Here is a 25,649-nt window from a genome sequence, read left to right on the forward strand (position 1 = left end):
GAACGCAATATGTTCTCAGGAAATTGTTTGTTAGGCGAGTGCTCACATAACGAACAGGCAATGTTCATGGATTCCTAGGGGAACATTTCTAATTCTATTTTCTCTGTCTCCATGGTTTATTACTAAAATGGTTGCAGCCAACCAGTGAAAGGGGGACAAAGTAAAAAATCTGATTTGTTCAATCCCTCTCCCCACTCCTTTCCTCCATGGCTTCTGCTCGAAAATGGCTGTTGTCAACCAGCAAAGCAGAAACAAGTAAGGAAGTGGGCAAGCTCTGGCTGTTCGGATATCTGAATCAGCCGTGGATGTAGCAAGGTATGGTCATAATTCTTTAGGCTGAACTGAATTTGCCATCAGCGTGTTCTGATGGCTGGAACTTCTTGGCTTGTACAACTGTGTTTTTTCGTGCCTCCTGATTTCCTCCTGAACAACATGTGGCTGTGCCATGACGGTTGCCCAGTGTCTCCTAGTAAATGAAAATCGTTAGGTTCCTTGTTTAACTCCACCAATTGCATATCAGTTTTGGCTGTGTAGCATTTCTGAAAAATATCACACACCTGCTTTGGCCACGAAATATGGTTCATCTGTCTAAAACACGGATGTTGAATCCATGACTGCTGGACTACAATTCCCATCATTCCTGACCATTGGGCATGCTGGCTGGGCTGATAGGAGTCCATTCCTGTTTAAGGAGAAGAGTTAGTAGTTCTCTGGTTGAACCTTGCATTGCAGGGGGCTGGACCAGATGACCCTCTGGGTCCCTTCCAACTCTATAATTCTATGGACCTCTACCACACAGCCTATCAGTTTGTGAGTGAAAGCACATTCATGTTCTTCAAGTGGGGGTTGAGGAGCACCTTGGAAAAATTAAACCAGATTCATCTGCCACTCTATCACCATGTAGCATTGACTCTTCACTCAGGATATATGCAACATCATTCTAAGGGAGGGACAAGGGTCTTCCTTGACACAGTCTGCATTGCCACTGGCAGGTAAGGAGAAGCAACATCATAGCCCAGAAATCATGGTTCCATGCCTGAACACTGACCGACTAGGCACAGGAAAGGGCAGGACACTGGAGGAAACATTGACTGGCTATCACCCCATTGCAGGGGAGTGTGTGTCCATTATTTTGGGAGCGGGTGGACAACATGCACACAAGAAGATATGTGTGTTAGGGTTAAGAATGCCTACATATATAGTTCTGTAAACAAGTGTACTCCTGATAACAAAGGTTTGGGAAATAGTGTCCACCTTGGTAGCCTCTCGTTTCCTGAATTACTTCTAAATTATACATTATATCAGGGCTCGGGAACCTCAGATGTTGCTGGAGTAAAATGATCAGCCCTGACCATTGCTCATACTGCCTGCAGCTCATGGGAGTTGGAGCCTGACCACATCTAGAGGACCACAAGTTCCCCATCCCCGTGTTATACATTCCGTTAAAAAACAAAGCAGGGTGCTGGTGGTATTTAATTTGGGTCCATGGCATAAGGGAAGCAGGGTTAACTCTGCTGTCACACAGATTCCGATGTGATTTAACTTTGCAGGTTGTAGTTTGGGGAAGGGGCATTTAAGCTGGAGAAAAAGATCCCCTGGGAAGACCTTTCACTCAATTACATAGTCCACATCCAGATCAGAGGACCCTGTGGCTGCTATTGGGGGGGGGGCAAAATATGTAGCTTCCTGATTTGTTCCTACTGTAAAGATTCCTGGGAATCCACAATCCACGGCTGCAGGAAGCAAAGCTTGCTTTGAGAAGCACCTGCCAGTCATAACTGAGCTTGGTTTGCTTTGAACTCATTGTAAAGGAGGAAGAGGACATAAGAAAAGTAAAGGTTGCTGCGTTTATCTCTGGAATGGGATGTGGGAAGGTTGAAAATTGGATAGATGTCATGTAAGCAACAAGCCATTTACCTTCCTGCTAGAGTGGTACCTATTTATCTACAGTAGTACCTCGGGTTACATACACTTCAGGTTACAAACTCCGCTAACCCAAAAACATTACCTCGGGTTAAGAACTTTGCTTCAGGATGAGAACAGAAATCGTGCTCTGGCGGTACAGGGGCAGCGGGAGGCCCCATTAGCTAAAGTGATGCTTCAGGTTAAGAACAGTTTCAGGTTAAAAATGGACCTCCAGAACGAATTAAGTACTTAACCCAAGATACCACTGTACTTGCACTTTGATGTGCATTCGAACTGCTAGTTTGGCAGGAGCAGGGACTGAGCAACAGGAGCTTACCCTGTCACAGGGATTCGAACCGCCGACCTTCTGATCGGCAAGCCCTAGGCTCTGTGGTTTAGACCACAGCACCACTCTGCTCTGCCAGAAGCAGCTTAGTCATGCTGGCCACATGACCTGGAAGCTGTACGCCGGCTTCCTCAGCCAGGAAAGCAAGATGAGCGCCGCAACCCCAGAGTTGTCCGCGACTGGACCTAATGGTCAGGTGTCCCTTTACCTTTAAGCAACAAGCCAACAAAAAATGACAACTGCATCAAACAAGTAGGTTTGAAAGAGTTCTCCTCCACCCTTTTCTTCACAGCTGGCAGAGCAATGCTATATGGGGCTACTCAGAAGTAAGCCCCACTAAGTAACGGGACTTGCTCTCAGGAAAATGTGTTTAGGAATGTAGCTTTAACTCTTGGGTAAGCATAGCAAGGTGGGACACATAGGTTTAATAAAATAAAATTAAAATTAAAAAATGGTTGAATTGTTGCAGTTTCTTTCCAAACCAACAACCTCTGTTAGAATGAAAGGTTTTTGTTTTGTTTTGTTAATTCCAGTTTCTCCAGACCTTCAGGAAATTCCACTTTCAACGGGATTTTGCTCATGGTAATCTTAGGTGTACAAAACATATCTCTCTCTTAACCTTGCAATTAGATGCTTTCTTTGCATTTTTATACATCTGCAGTGAGGGACAACTTTCTAGTGCTTCCATGTGCTACAGCCATTGGAAGATACATTTATACGTATTTGAAAGGGATTTTCCCATCCTGACATTTGTTACAACAGCAGGAATATGGAAGTCCATTCCTGAAGGACTTAGGAGCCTTTGGGTGCTGACAAACACTGCACCTCGTTTTTCCTGTCTTGCATATTGAATACGATCTGCTGTTATCACCCACACAAACCAAACTGGATTGCAGGCAGGCAGGCAGGGGACCAGTCGGCTGTAGTCGACTCCCATGCAGGCACCCTGAAAATAAATTGACTTGGATCCTAGGAACCTGGTGAGTGTTATCACTATTGAATTAGATTTGCCCTCAAAAAGGAAAGACAAATTTGCACTCTCTAGTATGCTGCATGATTTGATTTTAGGAAGTGGGTATGTGTGAGTTGCCATATTTCAAGAAGGAAAAATCTGGACACCAAAGTTGTTGAGCACTTCCTTGTTCTGTTTGCAAAAACCCAGACATGTTTCCGATTTAAAACAAATCTCCCCAGATGGTCATGTTGTGCTTGGAATCCTGGACATGTCCAGGACAAAACAGACAAATGTCAACCCTTTGTGGGTGTGTATCACTAATATCACTTCTAAAAAGTGATGCTGCTTTAGTTAATTAGTATAAGAGTACCCTCCATTTCTTTAACGGATGTATGCAGTGGTCAGTCACTACAAAAAAATGAGAAATTGGCTATCATTTGCAAGCCATTGATCTGGTGTATGGTAGTCACACAACTTTATTAATTTATTACTTTATTAATTTATTTATTGCATCCATATCCCACCTTTACTCCAAGGAGCTCAAGGAGGTGTTCATGGTTCTCTGCTTCCACATTTAATTCCCACAACAGCCCTATGAGGTAAGTTAGGCTAAGAGGCAGCGGCTGACGCAAGGTCACACCCAGTGAACTTCATGTCCAAGTATGGATTTGAACCCAGGTCTCCCAGGCCTAGTCAAACACTCTAACCACTACACTACACTGACTCTCTCATTTAGAAAGAATAAACAAACATAATGAGGCCTCTAAATTCCATGCAGAAGTCCATCTTGGGAGAGGATAGCCCTTTAGTAGTGAAAGAGAATTATTGAATTGTCTAATAATTCAGCTTTGGTGCTCAGACCATGTTCTCAGTGATCTTCACAGCTGCCTTAATAAGGTCTATCAATTGTTGTTCTCGACCATCTCAAATTGTTTTCATTCGATTTTTCATTCTGCATTGCTCAGGTGGAAAAACAGCTACCACCCATCCCCACGCTTTCTCATTAGAAGATTATTGGACTTTGCAGTTGTGATCTGTTTCGTATGGTTTGAAAAGGATTGGGCAAGAACACAACAGCTTTCTTGGGAGGAGCAGCTACAACGCCCTACAACTATTTTTCTCTTCCCTTTGGGCTGGGAACCTGGAGTCACATAAGAGTATATTAGTTCATGCACAACCCAAAAAATTAGTCAGGTCGTCCTCAGTTGAGAAAGTGGCTGCTTTGAACGCTGTACGGTAAGATCAGTATTACTTTCTGATTAGCTTTCTTAATTGAGATTGTAACTGTGTTAGGGGTAAACTGTAGTTTCCAGCATACATTGGAGGAAATTGTGTGCTATAAAAGCACAGCTTGGGTGTGAGTATTCTACTGGATATTTTTACTTACCTGGGAGGAAGGTGGTCAAAGCCATTTGCAAAGGTGCAAATGATCTGAAATAAATCAGACAGAATAAATAATAATTTGGAGCAAATATCAGAGCTGGAAATGTGAATTTCAGCTATCTACAGGCTGTATTGTTTGTTTATTTTGCAACATTTATATACCTCTTGATTTTAATAAAACCTCAAAGTGGTATATACTATGGTCCTTCTGTATGTATGAACTCCCTGCAGAACAATATTACTGCCTTAGTTCATAATTCAGCAGATGGGAACAGAGTTATAGGATTAGAATCTAAGAAAATTACGGGTAATTAAGAGCCAATGGGTACTGCACAGGATGCGGCACTTAGGAAACCAGGAGGAACTGAAGAAGCCTATTGTACACATGTGTAAATGTTCAATTACTAATTTCCAAATAGAATTTAATCATTACACAAAATGTGTAATGTCATTACACAAGGCTGTCAGTATAGCGTTGGTGGTGGTGTGTACATGAGAGTAGAGGACAAGTTCTTGGTAAAATGTGATGGTAGAAAAAGATGACCTGTCACCACACAGCGATGATATAACTCAAGAGCTTTCCAGACTCTGTGTTGCGGCACATTCGTGTGTCGGCTGCAGTGTGTAGGTGTGTCATGCGAATGCTCCCTGCGCTCCTCCCAGGGTTAGTTGAACCTCTGGTTTGCTAGAAAAACTGAATTACTGTGTTCCAAAATGATGCATGTCTAAAATGTGTGTCACCAACATGAAAAGTTGGGAAAGCTCTGGTAGAAGTGCTTCTGTCCCTCTGTGCTGTTGCTTGCCCACTTCTCTTACCTGCTTATATAAATGAGGTTCCAGGAGCGCTATTAAGCAAGTGCATAAAGGGACTGTGCCAACAGGATCATGGTGGGAATGGGATGGGGGATATTTGTTTGTTTATTCTATTTCATAAAATTTATACACCGCTTGATTGAAAAATAAAAAAACCCAAAGTGGTTTACAAAAGATAAAACATGCAAAAGTTAAAATACTAAAGCGGATTTAAATTATCTCAATTTTCTAAGCATCTGGGTAGGCTTGTCTAAACAGGAATGTTTTTAGCAGGCTCCAGGGGGAGAAGAGTACAGTGAAGGCGCCTGCTTAATCTCAATAGGCAGAGAGTTCCAAAGGGTATACGCTGCCACAGTAAATGATGAAGTTCTTACATGTGTGGAATGGGTATCATGTGACACCTTTGGAAGTGCTAGTTCTGCTGGTCAAAGCCATTGAGTGGGCACATGGTTGTATTTTCTTCCATTGCATCCTGAGTTTTAAAAGAGGCACATCCAGGTTTCAGGATTGCAACCCTGAGTACTCGACACATTAAAAAGTTTCTTCCTGAGGGGTCCAGATTGCCACCAGAGTTATGTGGGTCTCTGTGTGTGTGTCTGAATGCCTGGTGAGAAATCAATTCGAATAGTTGACCTTTACATGTCACAATAAACCATGGTTTACTATGAATAAGCCAGTCTTGTCTACTTTGCTCTTCCCTGCTGGCATGTCAGAGAAACAAACCACATATGCAAAAATGGCGAAACTTAAAGGAAGAATAAGAAATCAAGGCAACAAACTTTTTATAAACGAATGGAAATGGTTTCTTGAATATTTACAGATAAATTGCAAACAGATAAAAACATTAGCAGGATTATTGTAATAACCTGCAGTTTCATGAGAGTATATATTTAAAGTAGATAATTAAATGAGCAAATTAAATGAATTTGGATATGCAGAAGTTGTTAAAAAATAAATTTAAGGAACTGCAGAAAGAGGGTGAAGGAAGTCAAACTTTGAAATGTTAAATTGATTGTAAAACTAATTAAATGTATAAACTTGAAAAGTATAAATAGAAACTGGGCATCATGGTTTGTTTCACTCTGTAGCTAAGGTGTGAAGCTGAGGCTCATTAATTGTGCTTTGTCTGAGCAGAACAAACCCCAAGCCTCTATTTGGACATAATTTGGATCATAGTTTGTTATGTGTTAGTGGGAAGGAACTGCAAGCACATTTACAGTAACCCATCAACCATGGTTTACCATGCCATACCAACTGGGCTAACTGTGAATGCTTAGTGATCTCCTTGAGGCCTTCACCTCCCTTCTGAAGCCCACCTCAGCCAATGTTTCCCTTCAGGAAAATGTTATTCACTTGGGGACTGCTCAGCTGTATCCCATGGCTGGCATTATGGAACAGGCTATTGTGAAAAGCCTCTGGAGTTATGCCATGCCTCTGGATTCATGTGACTGCTGACTCACTCTAAAACGCTATCAGCAGACTTCCAAGCGCCGATAAGATCAGCTGTTGCATCTTTTTAATTATATTTTAAGTTGATCTGAGTAGGCTGGCCATTTAAAAAATTCATGTATCAATAGTAAACTTGGGAGTGCAGGTGTCAGAACACAATGAGTCAGTTTAAGGAGCTGCTTCGATTTAAGCAGGGGTTGAGCAAGAACACGGTCATGTGCTGAACATTGTTTTTGGGTTTCCTTCATAGCTCGATACCTTAATTCACTGCTTCTTGCCTTTCCTGTTGCCTGAAAGGCACTAAGAGGTTCTCCGAGAATATATTGGCATTCTCTTTTCCAAGCCAAGGCCATCCACAGGCATTGAGAAAAGCAACGTTATTCTGCACATGGGTAATTGCTAATCCCCGGCTACTATTCTACACTGAGGTACTAGGGTACCTTCATCCCCACCAGTTCTTGCCTAACTGAAGGGAGATAAAAAAATAAAGCAGAATGTGGCAGACAGGTGTCTGTGATGAAATCCCTGTTTGATGATTTGGCATGGAAATTACCATTTCACAAGGACTTTTGCATGGGCATGGGTTGAAAATAAGGTGCTCAAAAGCACACAGTGCAAAAATAAAAATAAAAAATTAGGACAAAGGTGGGCTAGGAGCAGCCAAGTCAAGCCCTGCCCACCTCCCTCCACTGCCAGTGGATCAGCCATCGAGTGGCCAGGGGTGGGAATAGTAATATTCCCATCCCATGTTGCAAAGCAGCTCAGGGACAGCAGTTGGTTTTGGGGCTGCATCAGGAATGATGTTGGAAGCTTCCGGGGCTCCTGAACCACCCAAGATAGCTGTTCCCATGTTGTTAATCTCCACACCTGCCCCAGCATAACTTTATTGTTCACCTCATGGCGAAACAGCTGGGCAATGACTATGTCTATGTGAATTTATGTGTGTGTGTGTGTGTGTGTGTGTGTGTGTGAGAGAGAGAGAGAGAGAGAGAGAGAGAGAGAGAGAGAGAGAATGTGAGTGTTTGTGAGGTGAAAGGGTGTGCCAGGGAGGACGGAGGGAATTTTTAATGCCATTTTTAATTTTTTAATACCATTTAATTTTTTGATACCATTTTTAATATTTTTTAAAATATAATATCTGGAATCTCTATAAAATAAAAAACAGCATATCTTATTTGAAAAACCCCTCATTTGTTTATCAGTTTTAGCATTTTTTCATTCTATTTAGAATCATAGAATCATAGAGTTGGAAGAGACCACAAGGGCCATCGAGTCCAACCCCCTGCCAAGCAGGAAACACCATCAGAGCACTCCTGACATATGGTTGTCAAGCCTCTGCTTAAAGACCTCCAAAGTAAGAGACTCCACCACACTCCTTGGCAGCAAATTCCACTGTCGAACAGCTCTTACTGTCAGGAAGTTCTTCCTAATGTTTAGGTGGAATCTTCTTTTTTGTAGTTTGGATCCATTGCTCCGTGTCCGCTTCTCTGGAGCAGCAGAAAACAACCTTTCTCCCTCCTCTATGTGACATCCTTTTATATATTTGAACATGGCTATCATATCACCCCTTAACCTCCTCTTCTCCAGGCTAAACATGCCCAGCTCCCTTAATTTATTAATATTTAATTTAAGCTTTTCATAACAAAACATTTGTTAGCGTCATTGACAAAGATCATTCTCATAACTCACTAGTGTTGTAACCAAAGCACGACCACCTCCATCTTTGTTATAACTGAAGCAAGATTAACACCATCTTGTTGCAGGTTGACACCATAATCATGTACCCTCTTTGTAATCATGCTGAAATGCAAGCTTAAGACGGGGAAAGAGAAAGTGCAAGATACAAGGGGTGTGTAAAGGAAAGTTTTAAGAGCGTGCAAGGGCATGACCTTTAAAACATGGGTATAAACAGGAAAATGCCTAGCTAACTGAAGTTGGAAACATCCGTCTTTGTGGTTAAGCTGGGAGTAAGGCTTTATCATTGGGTGTCTTGCATGTCTAATCTGTATGAATATAAAATGTCTGTGCCCCCACTTTGGGCAAAAGATTCCTGCGTTGCAGGGGATTGAATTAGATAATCCTCATGGTCCCTTCCAACTCTACAGTTCTATGATTTTATGAAAAGCTGTATGTAAACAGAGATCAGGGTTCAACCTCTGTCCGCCTTCTTTGATCGCTTGCTGCAACCTTTCCTGTTTGAGCAAGAAATAAAACTGCCTTTAGCGGAGAATTCTTGGGTGACACTCGTCATTGCTGGTAAGTGCTTTAAATCAGCATAATACCCTATTTCATTTTGAAACGAATATCTAAATTAGTTTGATTACTTTTAGGATTAGTTTTTAATCGTGTACAGAAACAAGAAAGGGAGAGGCAAACCACAGTATTTGAATATATTCTATATTCATATATATGAGAGAGAATATCTTTCCCTAAAAGAATTCTGGGCACTGTAGTTTACCGCTTGCAAAGTTACAATTCCCAGCAACGTTTAACGAACTACAGTGCCCAGAATTCTCTGAGGGCAAGAATGTGCTTTATAGTATGTACACGGTCTGTTTTCTTTGCCGCAGATCATCATGTCTTCTATTAAAATCGAGACTGTTGTGAAGCAGAAGAACAGGATGGGGGAGTGCCCTACGTGGGAAGAAAGGGAGAATTCCCTTGTATACGTAGACATCAATTCACAGAAAGTTTGCCGCTGGAACTCAGTCACCAACGAAGTTCAGTGTGTGTCTGTGGGTAAGGAAATAGTGTTTTTCCTTTTATTTTGTGGAATTGTTTTGGCCTGGAAGAAAACTCCTGAGGCATGACTTTCTCAGCCAAGGATTGTGAGAGCGAGGCAGATGCAGGCCCCCTTCAGACCCGTGTTGTTTTGCGATCTTTCCTCAGTGTTACCACATTATTGCCCTCCGAAGGGGCACTCTTGTGCTGTAGCACAACAGAAGTAGGACAACCCCCCCAAAAAAAACCCCATTTGGATGGCGGAATAGATTTCATCAGAGAGATGGAAAAGGGGTTAAGTAGTCTTGCTTTGGCCTTGTGCTATAAACTGGAAAGCCCTGGAGTGGGGGTGAGGTAATGCAGCCTCTTTATTTTGCATTGTGCTCATGATGATATTGGGACAATTATATGTGATCGTGCTCTCAATACCGTGTGTGCCTGCAAATGTTTTGGGCGGGCAGCCTACCACTTAGTTTCCAGTCAGTACACATCTTGTAGTAATAATAATAATAATAATGATAATGATAATTTATTATTTATACCCCGCCCATCTGTCTGAGTTTCCCAGCCACTCTGGGCGGCTCCCAACAGAATATTAAAAACACAATCAAACATCAAACATTTAAAACTTCCCTAAACAGGGCTGCCTTCAGATGTCTTCTAAAAGTCAAATGGTTGTTTATTTCCTTGACATCTGATGGAAGGGTGTTCCACAGGGAGGGCGCCACTACCGAGAAGGCCCTCTGCCTGGTTCCCTGTAACCTCACTTCTCGCAGTGAGGGAACCGCCAGAAGGCCCTCGGTGCTGGATCTCAGTGTCTGGGCTGAACGATGGGGGTGGAGACGCTCCTTCAGGTATACTGGGACGAGGCCATTTAGAGCTTTAAAGGTCAGCACCAACACTTTGAGTTGTGCTCAGAAGCGTAACTTCCTCAAGTCCCGTTGTGCAACAGTACAAGAATGCCCCTGCAAATAGCAATAATGCAATAACACAGAGGAAGCATAACAACTACTGGAGTGGTATGATATATAAATGGTGCAGTACAAATCCATCACTAATGCAGAGTTACTGCGACCATGACATGTTGCAGACTTCCCATGCCAAAATGGAAACCAACCCAAGTTTGGAATGGGATTTGTGGAATGGACATTTAACATAGTTTGAGTTTATTGCTCCATTGTCTCCAATCACATGCTGCAGGGATGGGAGTTGTGGCCCAAAGCTTCTGGAGAGGCCCACAGTGACTATTCCCCAAACAGGCTTCATTTCTGCATGGGAGCACTTCTTCATCAAGGGTGCTCAATGTATCTTGCCCTGGTTTGTAAACTTGTCCGTTCTTTCCCTGCCTGCAGACGCTCGTGTTGGCTCAGTAGCCCTTCGCAAGTGTGGTGGCTACGTGATCGCTTTAGGAAGAAAGTTTGCTTTCTTGAACTGGGAAGATCAAGTAGTCACTGATATTTATGAAGTGGAACAGGATAAACCAAACAACCGATTCAATGATGGAAAAGTAGACCCAAGAGGTTCTTTTTATGCAGGTATATATTTGATCTGAATGCAATTGTATGCTGAGCTCAGTTTAGATAGCCCCAATGAGTTGGAATGTGTCTAAAAATTCATGAAACTGATTAATCTATATTAATACATTTGTGTATACAATAATGGTCTCTAAAATATTGCATTATAGTAGTACTATAGTAGCAGGGTAGACATAGGGTGCTATACAAATTTAAGAAATAACAATAATAGTCAATTATTGTTACAGTATAATACAGTATAATGACCAGGATTCCACCCAAGTATGCAAATTCTTGATGGCAACAATCAAAATTGCCCAAGCAGCAAAAAAAAAAAAAAAAAATTGAATTAGAAGTATGATAATATCCATAATATATATGTAAAATAAACAACAGAGTAGTATCCAGTCTGAGAAGTTGAAAGCTTGCTAACTTGTTTAGGGAAGTTTTTAATACCGGTATTTAATGCTGTATTGTTTTTAACACTTGATTGGAAGCCGCCCAGAGTGGCTGGGGAAACTCAGCCAGATGGGCAGGGTATAAATAATAAATTATTATTATTATTATTATTATTATTATTATTATTATTATTATTATTATTAACTATTTTTGGTTGAGCCAAATAAAAAGTACTGGCCTCCTGGCCTATTTATATAGGGTTACTTCCACTCATTTATGGAGAGAGATCATGAATCTAGATGTAATGACTTTCAAATAATTGAGGTTTACGTAACAATTCCCTGCATTTTAATGACAGTCTCCATATTAATTTTTATTAGAGCCAATTTCAGTATACTAAAAGAGCCAGTGATAGAAACAAATCCAAACGATTATCCGTTTATCAGTAAAACCATCCCAGACTATTGGAAGAGATGCATCAGTTTCTCTATTCTTCAGAGGCAACTGGACAAGTGACTGAAATATAGAGGCAGTAAACATCTTTTCAAACTGCTAATGAGAATGAAAAATCATTTTCTGATCAAAATTTAAAAGTAAAATAGTATTCCTCAGGTTTGTTTGTTTTTAAAATTGCAAATGTGAAACTGTTTACGCTTTAACTAAAACACATGATGTATTACTAAAATTCAACCTCTCACCACAGGTCTAGAAAGTAGCTAATTAAAAATAAAAGACCAGGGAGCCTATCTTTTGTTTCAGCTAAATTGGCAGGGTTTTTAATTTTTTAATTGTTTGGTGTAAATTTTAATGTTCATAGTAAAGGCTAGAAATCCAGCGTTAGTCATGCTCAGAAGAGATGCATTGAAATTAACAGATTTAAGCTACTTAACCTCCTGGAATATCAGTAAGTAAGAAGACTGGCAGGCGGGGAGGTGGCTGAGGGCACTGTGAGGTTGGTGCTTCATGCAATGGAGCCACTTCCATTGCATGATGTATGATGTGTGTTGAGGGCTATATATATATATATGGCTGCAATCTTCAACGCACTTGAGTGAGTCCCATCGTACACAATGGGACTTACGCCTGAGCAAACGTAGGATTGCACTCTTCCTCACTAAAGGCTGCTAGGAAAGCTAGGAGGTCATTAGACAGGTGGTGTTGTGGGACTAGTCAAGTGATTGACCTTTGGGTGGGATCAGTGCTATTTGTGCATTTTAAAGAGGCCCTTCAGTAGAGAATTACCTGACCTGTGCCTCTGCTGACCACCCCCTAGGTACCATGGCCGAAGAGACAGCACCTGGAGTCAGAGCAAGGCAGCAGGGGGCTCTTTATACTCTTTTCCCTGATTGTGGTGTCGTGAAGCAGTTAGAGAAGGTGGACATCTCCAATGGGCTGGATTGGTCACTTGATCACAGGACCTTCTTTTACATCGATAGCCTGGCCTATGCCGTGCAAGCCTTCGACTATGACATGCAAACAGGAATGATTGGTAACATTCTTCTTCAAACTGTTTATTGCAACAGCTAAAGAAATACTTGGTAGTAGATTGGTAGGCAACCCTATCCTTTGGGGTAGCCAATGTGAAGCCTTGCAGATATTGTTGGACTACAACTCCCATCATCCCTGAAGATTGGCTATGCTGGTTGGAGTCCAAACTCTGGAGGAGGGTGCCACGTTAGTCACCCCTATTACAGACTGTTCCTTTTCTTTCCATTATATGCCATATTGTCACATATGGCATTTTTCTTTACTTAATAACAGAAAACAACAGACAGGTGTTTATTTCTCATAAACACACACATCTGTTTTTGGCCCTGGGAAGCAACAGTAAAGTGCTAAGGATGTGTTAGTGTCTTAAAATCCAACTCAGCATGAAATTCAATTTTTTTGGCATTTGATTCTCGTCTCAACTTGTTCCTATCTGCAGCAGACGGAAATATGACACGCTCTCAGCTTTAAGCAAATGAGTGATGTGATTTGGTTAAAACCAAAACATTTTTGTTGTTGTTGTTCACTGATATGTTGTCATATTGAATGATGTCTCACTCCTTTTGTGCACGCCCTATTTTGTTTTCGTGTGCCATCATTTTAAAGTTTTTATTATGCCTTAGGGCCCTCAAAATATGGAAGTGGCTGAGGGCTCTCTGGACCTCTGAAACGGAATGTCCCTGATCATTGAACATGCCGTTCCAGGCTGGGAGCAGGACCACAGGCGTTCAAAGACTTGGCCAGTACGCACTGTGAAATTGAGTGTGCTCGCATGCACACACCCCAAGCAAGCTCCATAACTTTTTTTTTTTTGCAATTTGCATTGTTTCTAAAATGTGGAAAATTTGAAAAGCACAACAGACAGTACAGTCTGCATAAAAACAAGCACTTGAATGCTGATTGCCTTATTCTTTATGCAGATTGTTGCAGTTGCAGGCCTGTGTACAAGCTGGAGAAAGAGGAGGCGATGCCTGATGGGATGTGCATCGATAGAGAAGGGAAACTCTGGGTGGCCTGTATTGATGGTGGGCGAGTGATCCGCATCGACCCTGAAGCAGGTAAACGATTAATGAGGACTCTGCATTTTTGATCCCCAAAGGGGGGGGGGGAGGTAGAGATAGAAGAGATCACAAATGGAGCACTTTTATTTGACTAACTCCAGTTTAGTGACCTCTTTAAATATTTACAGGCATCATTAAATGTCTGGAAATACTTGTCTGGATTAAACGCAAGGGAGATTCTCTGCCGTTTTGGGGTCATTAGTTCACCTTCTGCTGGAGTGAGCTGAGTCAAGACGAGTCTACAGACTATGAGAGGCCAATATATGTGTTTTTTTTAAAGGATGTCACCCAACAGTGAACCCTAACAAATGGCCAATACCTGTCACCCGCACATAAAAAACTATTTCATACCAGTGCACAGGGCTTTCAAAAACATAGTTGTGTCTCCTGTATGTTCACCCTTTTAACATGTATGCTGTATGTCCATGCTAAAGCATAATGAGTGAATTGCTCCTGAGTTATACATTCTTTGGTTTATCAAGAGATAATTGGATATCACAATATTACTGATATCACATTATTACTGCAAAGCAGCTAAAATGAGTGCTATTTGGGCTAACCACGTGGCTGTCCCTTTTAAACCTCAGGACCCTATGCTAATTATTTGAATGTTTGATATATGCCTCAGAATACCAGCCATGCATGTGTGTTTTGTTTGTTTGTTTGTGTGTTTTCCAATCACTGTCAGTGAGGGAAGGGATTTTAGGGTTCCAGTAAAAATCAGAGCTCCTTGACCCATTTTTTAATGAAATAAAAAATGGATATGTACCTGCATGTTACACATTTAGCATAATGAGGAAGCAGGTGATCGGCATTGAGTAACAATTGACTTGTTATGTCCCCCCCACCCCATACTTTTGTTTTGGTTGTCCTTTCAACTACTTTCACGCAGGAAAAAGAATTCAGACTGTCAAGATGCCTGCTTCCAGGATCACATCTTGTTGCTTTGGAGGGAAAGACTATTCAGAAATGTATGTCACTTCGGCCTACGATGGACTGGATAGCGATGCATTAGCCAAGGAACCCCAGGCCGGGGAAATTTTCAAGGTAAACAATTTGAGCTTTGTAAAATAAACCAAGCGTAACATTCACTCAGCAGAATGCAAATAATGTAAAATTAGTTTGTAAAATTGCAGAAAGGTGGGTGTTGAAATCTCCTTCCCCTGGCCCAGCAGAGTTTATGATAGTCAACATGGTGTGGCTTGAATTTTCAAAATTTCTTAGGCATTTGTGTTGACAGTTCACTCAGAAGGAATCGGGACTCTGTCCTTTTTTCTGTGCTCTGTCTTATTTTCTGTAGTTGTCCACAGTTGACCTTCCTGTCTCCAGGAATATCTAGCGTCCTAGATGAGCTTCTAATAGCCACTTTGTCTGGGCTCCAGACTCCAGACTGCTCACTGCTGCTATGACACGTACGTGTGTGTGCGTGCGCGCGCGCACGCACACTAACAAGGCTTTGGCAGTTCACCTGTACCTAGCCTGAGGCCTAGGTGAACCCAATGGAGCAGCTGACGGTCTAGCAGTTTGCCATTGTTATGAGAATTATAAGGTCTAAAATGTTGATAAATGTACCAGGCAGACACATTCATAAATATATAAGCCACATGTCTGAAACTGTACACGAAAACAGTCCTGAAACCATGTTGACTCTCCCAAATTGAACTCAAATATTTCTCTGCAAGGAGGAAGGAAATTGAAAAAGCTTTCTCATTGTCTTTGGACTTCAGGGGCTTACACCTCCCTTTTCTAATACAGTCTGGCAAGTATCTGTTAAGCTGAGCACACTATCATTATGCATATGAGATTCAGGAAGTGAGTATTTACCACCACAAAAGAATGGCCAGACTGCCCAGAAAATGCAATGAGTCACCATTATCAGGTATCTGGCAGACAGAATTTCTGCTGTAGACCGCCTCCTCTGCTGTTGACCGCCTCCTTCTGTGATGTATGTATGATGTTTCAGTGGGGTGGCCTTGAGCTACAGGTCTATATAAGGGCTTGCACACCATTGTTCTGGGTTCCTCCCTCCCTCCTGCATGGGGGTGTGTGTTGAGTACCCCGTTGCAACAGTTTAATAAAGATCAGGCTTACTAGCTGCTTTGCTTCTCAATATTCTCTGGATGGCCTCTGTTATTTTTTCCTACCAATAGGGAACCTACATAAGGACTCTATACGGGCTCTTGGGTACCCCACAAGGGAAAAGGAGCAGGTTTTTTCCCCTTATAACACCTTGATTTTCCTATTTCCTAAAAACCTCCTGCTCTTAGCAGTGACTGGTGATTCATATCTGCCTGCCAAATGTGGCACGAATGGATAGGCCAAGCTACGGATCAGTGCATGCAGTGACAGATCAGATGATGAAATCATGTCCTGGTGATGGACTACTCCCCAGCCCCCTCGCCCGCCAGCCTGCACAAACACACAGACACACAAACTCTCTCTTTAACTCCCAGTTTAGAAAGTTTGGGATGTAGCCTGCAGTGACACTTACAGCACCCCCTCTAAGTGCCTTAGCTAGCAATCTGTGACTTATTTCTTGTTCTCTGGCAGATAACAGGACTGGGTGTGAAAGGCATCCCACAGAACTACTTCACTGGTTAAATATTCATATGTGCTCGATATTCAACCCAGCCAGAAGCCATGATGGACAACAAGAGAAACATGAATTTCAAACCTGTATGCTTATCTGAAGGCTACCTATATATCCTTTATGTACTGTAATGTTCCATAACTGGTTCCCCCCCCCTTCTCCATATGTTTATGTTTTTTTATGTTTTCCCCCCAAATAGGACAAATGGCAGCTTAGGACTGTATGTGAACGTTAGGATTTTCAGTGGTTCCCCATCAAGCAAGGATCAACTTCCTCTATTAATTCTTTGTACAAGCAGAGAGCAGTTTGTAGCGTCTGCTTGCCAAAAGGTCACATTCGCTTTCCAGTAGCAATTTGCATTTTAATTCCCTTGATTAATTTCATTAGAATTCTTAAGAGTAAAATTGGCCTCTGCGGACAGACCTATGTTAATACGAAAGAAAATTATTCTGAAAACTGTACAAGTCGATCCTGTTAACCTGCTCTGGAAAGGAGGGAGGTGTTTCTGTTTCCTTACAACCAACATTTTGATTAAAAGTTATTGAGTGAATTAAATTACAGTGCATGGAAATGAATAGCTATAGAAATGAACAAGGGTTTTGTCAGAAAGAGCAAGGGCTGTAATATAGCTTGTAATTAAAAGGATTTGCATTTTAAACATGATTTGACAGTTCAGCTGTTATTCCAATAAACTCATGTAAATGTCAAGAATAAACTAGTATTAATTGGCTAGTAACTGGGCAGGCCTGTGAAAAGTAGGTGGCAGATATAGGAGACAGTCTCATCACAGGTGAAAGGCAAACGGGCATGATACATCATGAGACATGGAGTGTGTGTCAGTAAACGACGGGAATTAAGACTAAGAGAGCTGAGCGGGGGTGCTCGTATAATCTCACTGTATACAAGTTGTACAAGTGACAATAAAGTATTTCAATTAGTTATAATTTCCTTTAAAATTAAAAAGCAGCTGGTGTTTCCTGCTTCTCCTCTGAGAGAATTTCCAACTGTACGTTCTTTGCCCTCAATTAGATTTAGGGACAGCACCTGTCTGCTCATAGCAGCAGAGCTCTGGAGAAAACATCACAAGGATGCGAAACTTGATTCTGCTACGTTTTCCTTATAAGTAATGTAAAGAACTCTGTCACATTTTCTTTCCAGTGGATTTCCCCCCTCCTGCAACTTGTATGTGTGGTTTTCATTTAAGCTATTATGAAGAACGTTTTGGAATATTGGAGTGGGGTGAATATTTTCCAACTTTGGTGAAATTATTTTAATTATATATATAAAACTGTCACCTAAGTGGGGTTCAATGCTACTGAGATATATTTGTGAGAAAATTGATTTTTCCAGCTGAGCTTTCCCCCTCAGCAATAAACAGCCTTGTATTAAAACTTCCCCCTGAAGCATGGTAGCAAGATTGGTACCATATAAGGTATCATCTACCTGGTGCTGTTTTAGGCCTGCAGGGTGATAAGAGACTGCAATATGAAATTTCTGATCAAGGAGGATCATATGAGGACATGAATTTGGCTGCAAATTTTTTAATAAAAAAAAATCACACCCACTGTGTGTTAATTGGTTCACCACTGCTAGGATATCAGTGTTAACAACTACCATTTTGTGCATGACCACTGCTGATTATATACTGTAATTATTGCTGGCTCTTGATCTCTGCATTTCATTTTCCTCTGACCTCACTGTTTATAATCTATCCCCCAAACCATGTGCATATATAGACCTGCAACCAGGGGCATACCTAGGGTGCAGGCCCAGGCGTTGTGGGTGCAAAAATTGTGCCTCTCCACTCTTGCTCTAAGTGGCTAGGAGCCTGTCTGCCCGTCTGTGTGCTCCCTGGGCTAGTCCAGGGCTGCTTTGGCCAGTTGGGCAAGGCGCACAGGCTCCTCTGCCTTGGCAGCAGAATCCGGTTGCCATCGTGGGCCATCGCAACAGCTTTTTGGGGCTCCCTCCCAGTTGGTGCTATTAGAAGTGTGCGTGAGTTTCTGGTCCATGTTGTCTCCTGGTTTTGGAGGCGCCGATTCAGCTCCTCACAATGGAGCCTGGGTATACCTGTGCCTGCAACTCAGAGCAACACTGAAATGGACTGTAGTCTTAAGGTGCCCAAGACTCTTTGTTGTTTTTGCTGCAACAGATGAAGACAGCTACCCTTCTGGAAAGCATTTATTTTTTTGTCACAGATGGAACTATGGCACCAGGTCCTTCATGAATATCACAAATAATCTTGTCGAGTCATCCAAGGTCAGCTTTGATGCAGAGCTCTGTGGCATAATATCAGCCTGGCAGAAACTCAATCACTTTCTCCCTCCATGCTGGATAAATAAACGTTGAAGAAAGTTGTGAGGTCACTCAAGTTCGTGCGTGTCTGAAAGTCACAAGATGTTAACTGCGTGTCTGTGCTTTAGTAGTTGCTCTCCATTTTCCCCAGTGGAAAATTCCACTAGAATATATTTCAGCAGTTATCCAGGCAAAGAATGGCAGCTTTGTTTTCTTTCTTTTTTTAAGCAAGTATCTAAAAGGCAGGAACCATGAAGCTTTGGCCTTCTGGGTGTTGTTACAACAGGTAGTAGACAACTGTCGTGGACTGCTGGTGCTCACCTGACCATCCTCCAACTGAGTCACTGCTGCACACCTGACCCCACTTACCTGGGAGTAAGCCCCATTGACTTCAATAGGACTTATTTCTGAGTAATCAGGATTAGGACTGCACTGTAAGTCACCTTTCTGCATTACCTTTATGTTGATTGGCCACTAGCAGCACAAAGCAATTGCCTTACACAGAAGGCAAGCATGCTTGTCAATTTCATGTGTACAATGTCTTCTCAGTTTCTTTCTTTTTCCAAAAGAGAGCGAGAGCGATAACTATGTGTCACAGTTATAATGCACACATCTGGCCTTCTTAACCAATCCACGGATGGGCCAAAGATCTTAAAGGTTTATCAGGAGAAGACAATGGAGGCAGCCATGGAAAGGACCCCAAAAGTTTGCAGTTAAATGGTTGGGTTGTGGAACAGGGGCAGAGGAAGGGGGTGTGGTGGGGGTGGTCTGCCCTGGATGTCACCACTGAGGGGGGTGAAAAATGCCGGGTGGCACTTATTGCAGGGCCTGCAGCACGCCCGACCCACGTGTCTCTTCTGGGAGGGGCACGGTGGCTTGGGCACCCGCAGGCTCTACTCTGCCCCAAACGGTCCAACCACTGCCTCCCCCTCAGCTGTAGGGCGGCTGAGTGGGAGGAAGCAGGCAGATTCCTCGAAGGCCCCATGGAGCATCCTGTCCCGGCTCGCCCTGCCCCTGGCCGTAGGGCACATGCGCCACCCCAGGCGCCCAATTGGCTTGCTCTGCCGTTGGTGTGGAAGGAAACAAAGGGCGATGATGCATTTGAGACATAATAGTTTTGTTCTACAGGGGATACACAAGTGGCAGGGGTGCCCTGGGAATGCAGATTGGCAATGATGGTACAAGATACAAGTTTTGGAAAAAGAAATAAGTGAAAAACCAATCTGATAGCGCTGTTCTCTTTTCTCCAGAGCCAGAAAGTGGTGAAACAGCTGGCAGGGAAATGATTTGTAATGGGGAAATGGTTAGGAGAGAAAGGATTATGCAGTTATTCTCCCCAACCATTCCCCAATATATCCCCCTGTGACTGTTTTTCTTTATGCAGCAGCAACAGGAGGGGAGAGATTGTTATGTGCTTCTGCTGCACAGGGTCTAATCTGGTTCTCTAGTTATCAGGTCTCACACACACAAAAACCCGTCCCTTTCAAGACGTGAGCGCCCTCATGTGGCTTTCAGTCCAGCTACTGGCAGTAATGGCAAAGGTTGAGATCTACCGAGTTCTGATAAACTTCAAATTAAACTGGTTTTATTCAAAACAGTTCTGTTGTCTAGGGGAGACTAAAAAGCAGCCTTCTGTGTTAATATAAAATGCTTTTCTCAAAGGCAAAGATTACTTTCCTAACGCCAGGGATTTTTTAAAAAAGTTTTATTTTTATTAAAAGAGAAAACTTCTCTATACATTTTAAAAAATATTTATGCCATAAGTCTATCTGACCAGAATTACTTACATCTCTTAGGAAACACTTAACCAATGGCTCATTATTTGCAAACAAGATGAATGGATCTGCACAAAAGACTCTCAAGTTATCTTCCTCACTATTGGCAGGAATTAGTTTCATTAATTTGTCAATGAAAACTCTTTGTTTATACCCTGCTTCTAATGGAATTAAAGGGTGTGTTTGAAATATTAGTATCTTTATAACTCACCTGACATGTTCTTATGTATCAGATACCTTTTGAAACTAAAAATTTAGGCAAAGCATCCTCTTGAAATAAATGGACAAAATATAGATGAATGCCTTAAGAATGAACAAAGGGTTGAAGCACCTTTATATGTGTATACTGTCTCTTATGAGTTAAATATTTTAAAGCTATATTCAGTAATAAGGTATGCAATATTTGCTACATCATGCCTGATAAAACATTTGAGTTTGCATATTAAGGTAAACCAAATTGTGGATTATCGGGACCATGTAAACGTGGAGTCCTGGAAAGAAATTCCACTAAACACAGCCTGACTTGGGTTTGAACCACATACAGGAGTAGCAAATTCTTAGTAAGCTGTACCAAAAGTTAGCAAGGTACAGAACTTGTATTTATTTCATTCTGTGATATCAATAGTCTTTGGCTGGTAGATAAACCAACATGTTCAATGAAAATTTCAGGTACAAACACATAAGTGTGTGTGTGTGTGTATAAGACAACTTTTAGAATCAGAATTGTAGAATTGGAAGGGACCCCAGGGGTCATCTAGTCCAACCTCCTGCAATTTAGGAATCTCAACGAAAGCATCCATGACAGATGGCCAGCCAATCTCTACTTTAAAACCTCCAAGGAAGGAGAGCCAACCACCTTCTGAGGAAGTCCTCAGCTCTTACTGGCAGAACGTTCTTCCTGATATTCTGTCAGAATCCCCTTTCCTGTAATTTGAAGTCATTGGTTTGAGTCCTACCCTCTGGAGCAAGAGAAAACATGCTTGTTCCCTCTTCCATATGACAGCCCTTGAGAAATTTGAAGATGGCTATCGTATCTCCTCTCAGTCTCCTCTTTTCCAGGCTAAATTCCCTCAACTATTCCTCATAAGGCTAGTTTCCAGAACCTTTATCATTTTGGTTGCCCTCCTCTGCACACATTCCCTCTTATTAATATCTTTCTTAAATTGTGGTGCCCAGAACTGGATCGTACTGGACAGTACTCCAGGTATGATCTGACCAAGGCAGAATAGAGTGGTACTATGACTTCAAGACACTACTGCTGATGCAGCTTAGAATAGCATTAGGGTTCTTTTGCTGCTGTATCACACAATTGACTCATATACTACTGGCAAGCCAAGTGCCCCCCATCTTATGTTTGTATCACTGGTTCTTCCTGCCTAAGTGTAGAAACTCGCATTTGTCCCAATTCATTTTGTTAGTTTTGGCCCAGTTCTCCAACCTGTTAAGGTCATATTGAATCCCAGTCCTGTCTTCTATGTCATTAGCTACCCCTCTGTTTGGTGTCATCTGCAAATTTGATGAGCATCCCCTCAATTCCTTCATCTGAGTCGTCTTAGGAGATGCTGAGGCAGTGCTGTGACATGCTTATTTGGATGACTCGCAGGTAAGGACACCATAGCCAATTGTCTTAATCAGTAACCACTAGCTAGTAGCTTCCGCATTAGTTTCCTGCCATTCCTGTTATTTAATAGCTTCCTATAGCCCTGAGGCTTAAAACTGATGTCAGTCCGGAAACCCTAAGTTGACTGAGGAAGCCAGGAATGAACAACAAGGCTTAAGTCACTTCTTAGAAACGGCTCTTCACAGTAACCTGCTCTCAAGGACCAGTTATTGAATTACATGAATTACTTTGGGCACCTCATGAGAAGAGAAGACTCCCTGGAAAAGACCCTGATGTTGGGAAAGATTGAGAGCACAAAGAGAAGGGGACAACAGAGGACAAGATGGTTGGATAGTGTTCTCAAAGCTACCAACATAAGTTTGACCAAACTGTGGGAGGCAGTGGAAGACAGGAGTGCCTGGCGTGCTCTGGTCCATGGGGTCACAAAGAGTCAGACATGACTAAACAAGTAAACAACAACAATAAACAAACTAGTGTGATTCTCAGCGTGGCTATTCTGAATTTTTTAGCACCAATCTTTTTCCACAGCCATTAATGAAAGCCGGCATCATGAGCCTTGTCCTAAAATCATGAGAATCCTGGTTTTCATTTAGACATAGGCTGTGATTCAGCTGCTGATCCAAGCCACCAGGTGCCAAGGTGTAGGTTGGCATGCTCTACTGGTGAGTAAATCTGTTCACGTTATCAGAGCAAGGAGAGCCCCAGATACCACATTCTGGATTCCAGGGGGGTCAGCTTTTGCCTTTTGTCGCATCCCCAACAAACATCTGGTCTTCTAAAGGTTGCCGAGATGGGAATGTGGCACACAGGTTGAAACAGACTTTCCACCCCTGCTCTTCTTGAGCTGGAGCTTCTGTAGCACCTTTCGTAGGAATTTCAGTAGATTCCAGTGCTTTTTTTTTTAGGCTGCAGCTATGGGTTCTTTTTTATTGTGCTCGCAATGCTGTGAGGGTGGTCATACACAACACTGCTTTCAGTACTGTCTGTCACTACAAAAAATTCGGGGTGTTCACATTGCTTCGTAGGAATATTAGAAGAGCCTGCTGGATTACAATGATGACGACGACTTATTAAATTTGTATACAGTGGTACCTCAGGTTACATACGCTTCAGGTTACAGACTCCGCTAACCCAGAAATAGTGCTTCAGGTTAAGAACTTTGCTTCAGGATGAGAACAGAAATCGCGCTCCGGCGGCGCGGCAGCAGCAGGAGGCCCCATTAGCTAAAGTGGTGCTTCAGGTTAAGAACAGTTTCAGGTTAAGAACAGACCTCCGGAACAAATTAAGTACCGTATTTTTCGCTCTATAACACGCACCAGACCATAACACGCACGTAGTTTTTAGAGGAGGAAAATAAGAAAAAAATATTCTAAATGAAATAGTGGATATATGATTTTTGTGGTTCATGCTGTGGCCACAGACATGTGATCTGACAGTGAGTTTGGAGAAGCCCAATGCAAAAATCCTGAGGATCCATGTGGATCCATGTTTGTAACCACGGAGGAGGGAAGGAAGGGGAACCATGGATCCTCTGCTCACGACTGCAGCAGATCCCCACCACCACCCGCAGGCATTCGCTCCATAACACGCACAGACATTTCCCCTTACTTTCTAGGAGGAAAAAAGTGAGTGTTATGGTGCAAAAAATACGGTACTTAACCTGAGGTACCACTGTACTGTCCTAAACTTGCAGGTCTCAGGAAGGTTCACAAATAAAAACACAATATAAACACATAAAATGCATAATGAAAACAAAAGCAAGAACAACCCAATAATCCCCAACACATTTTAAAAGGACATTGGATCAGGCCAGTAGCCCATCGGCCCAGTATCCTAGACTTACAGTGGGCAACCAGATACCTGTGGGAAACCTGCAAGCAGGACCTGAGTTTAACAATATTCTGTCGGCCTGCAATTCCCAGGAAATGACATTCAGATGCATATTGCCTCTGACAGTGGGGGTAGAACGTAGCCACAGTGGCCAGTAACCATACGATAGCCTTATGCTTAATTTCCAGCCAGCTGTTATGCCACAACGTCCTGCTGAAACCCTGTAACCAAAACCCTGATTTTATTTCCGCCCCACTTCGGTTGCCATGCAGACGGCAATAACGTGGCAGCGTTGGGCAAAGTGTCACAGAACAAGAACAACCCCCCCCCCCCAGTATCCAACAAATCCACTAATGCTGTGTGAAGAACATGCTGAAGAACATACAGTGGTGCCTCGCAAGACGAAAATAATTCGTTCCGCGAGTCTTTTCGTCTTGCGATGTTTTTCGTCTTGCGAAGCACGGTCCGTCGCAACTGCGCCTCTTCAAGCGGCTTTAAGAAAAAAGCGCAAGATGTTTTCGTCTTGCGAAGCAAGCCCATAGGGAAATTCGTCTAGCGAAGCAACGCAAAACCGAAAAACCCTTTCGTCTAGCGAGTTTTTCGTCTTGCGAGGCATTCATCTTGCGGGGCACCACTGTACACAGAAGGGATCCCAAGGTTTCAGAGGGTCATCTAGTCCAACCCCCTGCAATGCAGGAATCTCAACATGACGCGGTTCCCCCATCCAGTCTGAAACCACACCAGATGCTGCTTTGCTTTGCAAAGGTGCTAGCAGTTTTATCACCTTCTACCCTACACGGGAGTAGCCAGGATTTATGTTGGGGGGGAGAGGACTTTTGTGGAAGGGCAGAACCGATTTTGCATCTTAATAACTGTTGATATTTACTATTGTACTGTGTATTTTGGGTCTATGGACCTCAATGAAGCGCTCTCTCTCTCTCTCTCTCTCTCTCTCTCTCTCTCTCTCACACACACACACACAGAGACAGACAGACAGAGAGAGAGAGAGAGAGAGAGAGAGAGAGAGAGAGAGAGCTATCAGCGACTCCATTGGTCAGGTGGTTATTTTTATTTACTGTATTTGCTTGATTAAAAATCAGTACAAATCTGAGGTTCTGCCTCCCTTAACAAAAGCCTGCCCCCCCCCCCCCAAATCCTGGCTACGCTCATGGTACTTTAGGAGTAATCCTGGAATCACAGAACCGTAGTGTTGGAAGGAGACCCTGGCGTTTAATTCTGAGAAAGCCTGAACCAGCCTGTTAGAAACCTCCCGTGGATGGGGCGCAGTCCCGCACCTCCGACGCGTGTTTATTCAATCGCGCGTGGGGTGTGCAGCTCGATCCGTATTTACTCGCAAGTAAGCCTTGCAAGGGTCTCTCGGCGCTTCTTCTGCCTCTCTCACCCACCCGCAATTCTACTTCCGCGCTTGCATAACAAAGCCCTGATTTTGCAGTTTCAGATTTTCCTTCTCCTCGTCCCGCCCCAAATTCGGCTGCCCCCCCCCCAC

At 42.7% G+C, this 25,649-nt stretch overlaps 1 protein-coding gene across 2 annotated transcripts; it reads left to right on the top strand.

Moving 5' to 3' along the window:
• The first annotated feature begins 3,125 nt into the window (after window positions 1-3,125).
• LOC310706361 (regucalcin-like) lies at window positions 3,126-17,339 on the top strand. Of its 2 annotated transcripts, XM_083502092.1 has the most exons (8): window positions 3,126-3,231; window positions 4,172-4,442; window positions 9,422-9,590; window positions 10,925-11,107; window positions 12,759-12,974; window positions 13,894-14,031; window positions 14,927-15,081; window positions 16,585-17,339. In XM_083502092.1, the coding sequence occupies exons 3-8, from the start codon at window positions 9,428-9,430 to the stop codon at window positions 16,633-16,635; spliced, it is 906 nt and encodes a 301-aa protein (XP_083358218.1). In that variant the 5' UTR covers window positions 3,126-3,231; window positions 4,172-4,442; window positions 9,422-9,427; the 3' UTR covers window positions 16,636-17,339. The 2 variants fall into 2 exon arrangements, with proteins under 2 accessions (XP_083358218.1, XP_083358219.1); XM_083502093.1 differs by lacking the exons at window positions 3,126-3,231; window positions 4,172-4,442 and adding an exon at window positions 8,957-9,107.
• Window positions 17,340-25,649: the final 8,310 nt, after the last annotated feature.

Source organism: Podarcis liolepis, assembly GCF_965112155.1.
Source record: "Podarcis liolepis genome assembly, chromosome: 4".
In the NCBI taxonomy this organism is placed as follows: Eukaryota; Metazoa; Chordata; class Lepidosauria; order Squamata; family Lacertidae; genus Podarcis; species Podarcis liolepis.

Coding starts and splice junctions, on each gene's coding strand:
- LOC310706361 (XM_083502092.1), top strand. CDS start 9,428: ATGTCTTCTATTAAAATCGAGACTGTTGTGAAGCAGAAGAACAGGATG. Junction 11,108..12,758: donor AAGAGGTTCTTTTTATGCAG/GTATATATTTGA, acceptor ACCACCCCCTAG/GTACCATGGCCGAAGAGACA. Junction 12,975..13,893: donor CATGCAAACAGGAATGATTG/GTAACATTCTTC, acceptor TTCTTTATGCAG/ATTGTTGCAGTTGCAGGCCT.